At 42.8% G+C, this 8866-nt stretch overlaps 1 protein-coding gene across 1 annotated transcript in view; it reads left to right on the forward strand.

The window, feature by feature from the left end:
- The window catches only part of LOC115189775 (FRAS1-related extracellular matrix protein 2-like), a gene marked incomplete at its 3' end in the record, with an annotated part of 24964 nt that extends 16105 nt beyond the window's left edge, over positions 1 to 8859 (forward strand). Inside the window, exons 10-11 of the mRNA XM_029748297.1 lie at positions 8409 to 8597; positions 8794 to 8859. Coding sequence (XP_029604157.1) covers positions 8409 to 8597; positions 8794 to 8859 — 255 coding nt within the window. The remainder of the gene's footprint in view (positions 1 to 8408; positions 8598 to 8793) is intronic.
- Between the last annotated feature and the right edge of the window lie 7 nt (positions 8860 to 8866).

Here is an 8866-nt window from a genome sequence, read left to right on the forward strand (position 1 = left end):
AGCATGTAGACTACACCCTATCTATACAGGACAGCATGTAGACTTCACCGTATCTATACAGGACAGTGTATTAGAAGACTACACCCTATCTATACAGGACAGTGTGTAGACTACACCCTATCTATACAGGACAGCATGTAGACTACACCCTATCTATACAGGACAGTGTATTAGTAGACTACACCCTATCAATACAGGACAGCGTGTAGACTACACCCTATCTATACAGGACAGCGTGTATTACCAGACTACACCCTATCTATACAGGACAGCATGTAGACTACACCCTATCTATACAGGACAGTGTGTAGACTACACCCTATCTATACAGGACAGTGTGTTAGTAGACTACACCCTATCTATACAGGACAGCGTGTTAGTAGACTACACCCTATCTATACAGGACAGTGCATTAGTAGACTACACCCTATCAATACAGGACAGCATGTAGACTACACCCTATCTATACAGGACAGTGTACTAGTAGACTACACCCTATCTATACAGGACAGCGTACTAGTAGACTACACCCTATCTATACAGGACAGCATGTAGACTACACCCTATCTATACAGGACAGCATGTAGACTACACCCTATCTATACAGGACAGCATGTAGACTACACCCTATCTATACAGGACAGTGTGTTAGTAGACTACAGCCTATCTATACAGGACAGCATGTAGACTACACCCTATCTATACAGGACAGCATGTAGACTACACCCTATCTATACAGGACAGCATGTAGACTACACCCTATCTATACAGGACAGTGTGTTAGTAGACTACAGCCTATCAATACAGGACAGTGTGTACTAGTAGACTACACCCTATCTATACAGGACAGTGCATTAGTAGACTACACCCTATCTATACAGGACAGCATGTAGACTACACCCTATCTATACAGGACAGTGTGTTAGTAGACTACACCCTATCTATACAGGACAGTGTGTTAGTAGACTACACCCTATCTATACAGGACAGTGTATTAGTAGACTACACCCTATCTATACAGGACAGCATGTAGACTACACCCTATCTATACAGGACAGTGTACTAGTAGACTACACCCTATCTATACAGGACAGTGTATTAGTAGACTACACCCTATCTATACAGGACAGTGTGTTAGTAGACTACACCCTATCTATACAGGACAGTGCATTAGTAGACTACACCCTATCTAGACAGGACAGTGTACTAGTAGACTACACCCTATCTATACAGGACAGCATGTAGACTACACCCTATCTATACAGGACAGCATGTAGACTACACCCTATCTATACAGGACAGTGTGGTAGTAGACTACAGCCTATCAATACAGGACAGTGTGTACTAGTAGACTACACCCTATCTATACAGGACAGCATGTAGACTACACCCTATCTATACAGGACAGCGTGTAGACTACACCCTATCTATACAGGACAGTGTGTTAGTAGACTACACCCTATCTATACAGGACAGCATGTAGACTACACCCTATCTATACAGGACAGTGTGTTAGTAGACTACACCCTATCTATACAGGACAGTGTATTAGTAGACTACACCCCATCTATACAGGACAGCGTGTATTACTAGACTACACCCTATCTATACAGGACAGTGTGTTAGTAGACTACACCCTATCTATACAGGACAGGGTATTAGTAGACTACACCCTATCTATACAGGACAGGGTATTAGTAGACTACACCCTATCTATACAGGACAGCATGCAGACTACACCCTATCTATACAGGACAGTGTACTAGTAGACTACACCCTATCTATACAGGACAGTGTGTAGACTACACCCTATCTATACAGGACAGTGTGTTAGTAGACTACACCCTATCTATACAGGACAGTGTATTAGTAGACTACACCCTATCTATACAGGACAGTGTATTACTAGACTACACCCTATCTATACAGGACAGCATGTAGACTACAACCCAATCTATAGAGGACAGTGTGTTAGTAGACTACACCCTATCTATACAGGACAGTGTGTTAGTAGACTACACCCTATCTATACAGGACAGCATGTAGACTACACCCAATCTATACAGGACAGCATGTAGACTACACCCTATCTATACAGGACAGCATGTAGACTACACCCTATCTATACAGGACAGCATGTAGACTACACCCTATCTATACAGGACAGCATGTAGACTACACCCTATCTATACAGGACAGCATGTAGACTACACCCTATCTATACAGGACAGTGTATTAGTAGACTACACCCTATCTATACAGGACAGTGTGTTAGTAGACTACACCCTATCTATACAGGACAGTGTACTAGTAGACTACACCCTATCTATACAGGACAGCATGTAGACTACACCCTATCTATACAGGACAGCATGTAGACTACACCCTATCTATACAGGACAGTGCATTAGTAGACTACACCCTATCAATACAGGACAGCATGTAGACTACACCCTATCTATACAGGACAGTGTACTAGTAGACTACACCCTATCTATACAGGACAGTGTACTAGTAGACTACACCCTATCTATACAGGACAGCATGTAGACTACACCCTATCTATACAGGACAGTGTACTAGTAGACTACACCCTATCTCTACAGGACAGCTTGTGTTAGTAGACTACACCCTATCTATACAGGACAGTGCATTAGTAGACTACACCCTATCAATACAGGACAGTGTACTAGTAGACTACACCCTATCTATACAGGACAGCATGTAGACTACACCCTATCTATACAGGACAGCATGTAGACTACACCCTATCTATACAGGACAGTGCATTAGTAGACTACACCCTATCTATACAGGACAGTGTGTTAGTAGACTACACCCTATCTATACAGGACAGCATGTAGACTAAACCCTATCTATACAGGACAGTGTGTTAGTAGACTACACCCTATCTATACAGGACAGTGTACTAGTAGACTACACCCTATCTATACAGGACAGTGTGTTAGTAGACTACACCCTATCTATACAGGACAGCATGTAGACTACACCCTATCTATACAGGACAGCATGTAGACTACACCCTATCTATACAGGACAGTGTGTTAGTAGACTACAGCCTATCTATACAGGACAGCATGTAGACTACACCCTATCTATACAGGACAGCATGTAGACTACACCCTATCTATACAGGACAGCATGTAGACTACACCCTATCTATACAGGACAGTGTGTTAGTAGACTACAGCCTATCAATACAGGACAGTGTGTACTAGTAGACTACACCCTATCTATACAGGACAGTGCATTAGTAGACTACACCCTATCTATACAGGACAGCATGTAGACTACACCCTATCTATACAGGACAGTGTGTTAGTAGACTACACCCTATCTATACAGGACAGTGTGTTAGTAGACTACACCCTATCTATACAGGACAGTGTATTAGTAGACTACACCCTATCTATACAGGACAGCATGTAGACTACACCCTATCTATACAGGACAGTGTACTAGTAGACTACACCCTATCTATACAGGACAGTGTATTAGTAGACTACACCCTATCTATACAGGACAGTGTGTTAGTAGACTACACCCTATCTATACAGGACAGTGCATTAGTAGACTACACCCTATCTAGACAGGACAGTGTACTAGTAGACTACACCCTATCTATACAGGACAGCATGTAGACTACACCCTATCTATACAGGACAGCATGTAGACTACACCCTATCTATACAGGACAGCATGTAGACTACACCCTATCTATACAGGACAGTGTGGTAGTAGACTACAGCCTATCAATACAGGACAGTGTGTACTAGTAGACTACACCCTATCTATACAGGACAGCATGTAGACTACACCCTATCTATACAGGACAGCGTGTAGACTACACCCTATCTATACAGGACAGTGTGTTAGTAGACTACACCCTATCTATACAGGACAGCATGTAGACTACACCCTATCTATACAGGACAGTGTGTTAGTAGACTACACCCTATCTATACAGGACAGTGTATTAGTAGACTACACCCTATCTATACAGGACAGCGTGTATTACTAGACTACACCCTATCTATACAGGACAGTGTGTTAGTAGACTACACCCTATCTATACAGGACAGGGTATTAGTAGACTACACCCTATCTATACAGGACAGGGTATTAGTAGACTACACCCTATCTATACAGGACAGCATGCAGACTACACCCTATCTATACAGGACAGTGTACTAGTAGACTACACCCTATCTATACAGGACAGTGTGTAGACTACACCCTATCTATACAGGACAGTGTGTTAGTAGACTACACCCTATCTATACAGGACAGTGTATTAGTAGACTACACCCTATCTATACAGGACAGTGTATTACTAGACTACACCCTATCTATACAGGACAGCATGTAGACTACACCCAATCTATAGAGGACAGTGTGTTAGTAGACTACACCCTATCTATACAGGACAGTGTGTTAGTAGACTACACCCTATCTATACAGGACAGCATGTAGACTACACCCAATCTATACAGGACAGCATGTAGACTACACCCTATCTATACAGGACAGCATGTAGACTACACCCTATCTATACAGGACAGCATGTAGACTACACCCTATCTATACAGGACAGCATGTAGACTACACCCTATCTATACAGGACAGCATGTAGACTACACCCTATCTATACAGGACAGTGTATTAGTAGACTACACCCTATCTATACAGGACAGTGTGTTAGTAGACTACACCCTATCTATACAGGACAGTGTACTAGTAGACTACACCCTATCTATACAGGACAGCATGTAGACTACACCCTATCTATACAGGACAGTGCATTAGTAGACTACACCCTATCAATACAGGACAGCATGTAGACTACACCCTATCTATACAGGACAGTGTACTAGTAGACTACACCCTATCTATACAGGACAGTGTACTAGTAGACTACACCCTATCTATACAGGACAGCATGTAGACTACACCCTATCTATACAGGACAGTGTACTAGTAGACTACACCCTATCTATACAGGACAGCTTGTGTTAGTAGACTACACCCTATCTATACAGGACAGTGCATTAGTAGACTACACCCTATCAATACAGGACAGTGTACTAGTAGACTACACCCTATCTATACAGGACAGCATGTAGACTACACCCTATCTATACAGGACAGCATGTAGACTACACCCTATCTATACAGGACAGTGCATTAGTAGACTACACCCTATCTATACAGGACAGTGTGTTAGTAGACTACACCCTATCTATACAGGACAGCATGTAGACTACACCCTATCTATACAGGACAGTGTGTTAGTAGACTACACCCTATCTATACAGGACAGTGTACTAGTAGACTACACCCTATCTATACAGGACAGTGTGTTAGTAGACTACACCCTATCTATACAGGACAGCATGTAGACTACACCCTATCTATACAGGACAGCATGTAGACTACACCCTATCTATACAGGACAGTGTGTTAGTAGACTACAGCCTATCTATACAGGACAGCATGTAGACTACACCCTATCTATACAGGACAGCATGTAGACTACACCCTATCTATACAGGACAGCATGTAGACTACACCCTATCTATACAGGACAGTGTGTTAGTAGACTACAGCCTATCAATACAGGACAGTGTGTACTACTAGACTACACCCTATCTATACAGGACAGTGCATTAGTAGACTACACCCTATCTATACAGGACAGCATGTAGACTACACCCTATCTATACAGGACAGTGTGTTAGTAGACTACACCCTATCTATACAGGACAGTGTGTTAGTAGACTACACCCTATCTATACAGGACAGTGTATTAGTAGACTACACCCTATCTATACAGGACAGCATGTAGACTACACCCTTTCTATACAGGACAGTGTACTAGTAGACTACACCCTATCTATACAGGACAGTGTATTAGTAGACTACACCCTATCTATACAGGACAGTGTGTTAGTAGACTACACCCTATCTATACAGGACAGTGCATTAGTAGACTACACCATATCTATACAGGACAGTGTACTAGTAGACTACACCCTATCTATACAGGACAGCATGTAGACTACACCCTATCTATACAGGACAGCATGTAGACTACACCCTATCTATACAGGACAGTGTGGTAGTAGACTACAGCCTATCAATACAGGACAGTGTGTACTAGTAGACTACACCCTATCTATACAGGACAGCATGTAGACTACACCCTATCTATACAGGACAGCGTGTAGACTACACCCTATCTATACAGGACAGTGTGTTAGTAGACTACACCCTATCTATACAGGACAGCATGTAGACTACACCCTATCTATACAGGACAGTGTGTTAGTAGACTACACCCTATCTATACAGGACAGTGTATTAGTAGACTACACCCTATCTATACAGGACAGCGTGTATTACTAGACTACACCCTATCTATACAGGACAGTGTGTTAGTAGACTACACCCTATCTATACAGGACAGGGTATTAGTAGACTACACCCTATCTATACAGGACAGGGTATTAGTAGACTACACCCTATCTATACAGGACAGCATGCAGACTACACCCTATCTATACAGGACAGTGTACTAGTAGACTACACCCTATCTATACAGGACAGTGTGTAGACTACACCCTATCTATACAGGACAGTGTGTTAGTAGACTACACCCTATCTATACAGGACAGTGTATTAGTAGACTACACCCTATCTATACAGGACAGTGTATTACTAGACTACACCCAATCTATACAGGACAGTGTGTTAGTAGACTACACCCTATCTATATACAGGACAGTGTGTTAGTAGACTACACCCTATCTATACAGGACAGCATGTAGACTACACCCAATCTATACAGGACAGCATGTAGACTACACCCTATCTATACAGGACAGCATGTAGACTACACCCTATCTATACAGGACAGCATGTAGACTACACCCTATCTATACAGGACAGCATGTAGACTACACCCTATCTATACAGGACAGCATGTAGACTACACCCTATCTATACAGGACAGTGTATTAGTAGACTACACCCTATCTATACAGGACAGTGTTTTAGTAGACTACACCCTATCTATACAGGACAGTGTACTAGTAGACTACACCCTATCTATACAGGACAGCATGTAGACTACACCCTATCTATACAGGACAGCATGTAGACTACACCCTATCTATACAGGACAGTGCATTAGTAGACTACACCCTATCAATACAGGACAGCATGTAGACTACACCCTATCTATACAGGACAGTGTACTAGTAGACTACACCCTATCTATACAGGACAGTGTACTAGTAGACTACACCCTATCTATACAGGACAGCATGTAGACTACACCCTATCTATACAGGACAGTGTACTAGTAGACTACACCCTATCTATACAGGACAGCTTGTGTTAGTAGACTACACCCTATCTATACAGGACAGTGCATTAGTAGACTACACCCTATCAATACAGGACAGTGTACTAGTAGACTACACCCTATCTATACAGGACAGCATGTAGACTACACCCTATCTATACAGGACAGCATGTAGACTACACCCTATCTATACAGGACAGTGCATTAGTAGACTACACCCTATCTATACAGGACAGTGTGTTAGTAGACTACACCCTATCTATACAGGACAGCATGTAGACTACACCCTATCTATACAGGACAGTGTGTTAGTAGACTACACCCTATCTATACAGGACAGTGTACTAGTAGACTACACCCTATCTATACAGGACAGTGTGTTAGTAGACTACACCCTATCTATACAGGACAGCATGTAGACTACACCCTATCTATACAGGACAGTGTATTAGTAGACTACACCCTATCTATACAGGACAGTGTATTAGTAGACTACACCCTATCTATACAGGACAGCATGTAGACTACACCCTATCTATACAGGACAGTGTATTAGTAGACTACACCCTATCTATACAGGACAGCATGTAGACTACACCCTATCTATACAGGACAGCATGTAGACTACACCCTATCTATACAGGACAGCATGTAGACTACACCCTATCTATACAGGACAGCATGTAGACTACACCCTATCTATACAGGACAGTGCATTAGTAGACTACACCCTATCAATACAGGACAGTGTACTAGTAGACTACACCCTATCTATACAGGACAGCATGTAGACTACACCCTATCTATACAGGACAGTGTGTTACTAGACTACACCCTATCTATACAGGACAGCTTGTATTAGTAGACTACAGCCTATCTATACAGGACAGCATGTAGACTACACCCTATCTATACAGGACAGGGTATTAGTAGACTACACCCTATCTATACAGGACAGCATGTAGACTACACCCTATCTATACAGGACAGTGTATTACTAGACTACACCCTATCTATACAGGACAGCTTGGGCTGCTGTTCACCAGTAAGGTCCTGAGGGTGGAGAACCAAGAGGACCGGAGGGGCCAGGGGACCAAGGAGCGAGGCCAGCCCAGTCGGGACATCACCTTCTGGGTGTCAGAGGCACCGCGTTGGGGGGTCATCGTCAACACAGCCCTGGGGAACGGCAGTGTCACCTCCTTCACTCAGGGTAAGACCAGGACGACTGGACTCTGAGATTTTATATTTGACTTGTATATATTGCTTTTGTACTCCATGATCAACGTTTTCCGTGGCGAACTGCACCGGTCTGGAGTTATATTTTGGGAGATTAAGTTTTGATTGACTCAGGGAAGGTGGGGAAATAAAGTGTAGTTGATATTCAGACCTCACTTTCTCTCTGTCAGATGATATCGACCAGAGGAGGATCTGTTATATTCTTCCTGCTACAGTCAACTCTACCAGCGATGTGTTCCACTT

This window comes from Salmo trutta, unplaced genomic scaffold, assembly GCF_901001165.1.
Source record: "Salmo trutta unplaced genomic scaffold, fSalTru1.1, whole genome shotgun sequence".
In the NCBI taxonomy this organism is placed as follows: domain Eukaryota; kingdom Metazoa; phylum Chordata; class Actinopteri; order Salmoniformes; family Salmonidae; genus Salmo; species Salmo trutta.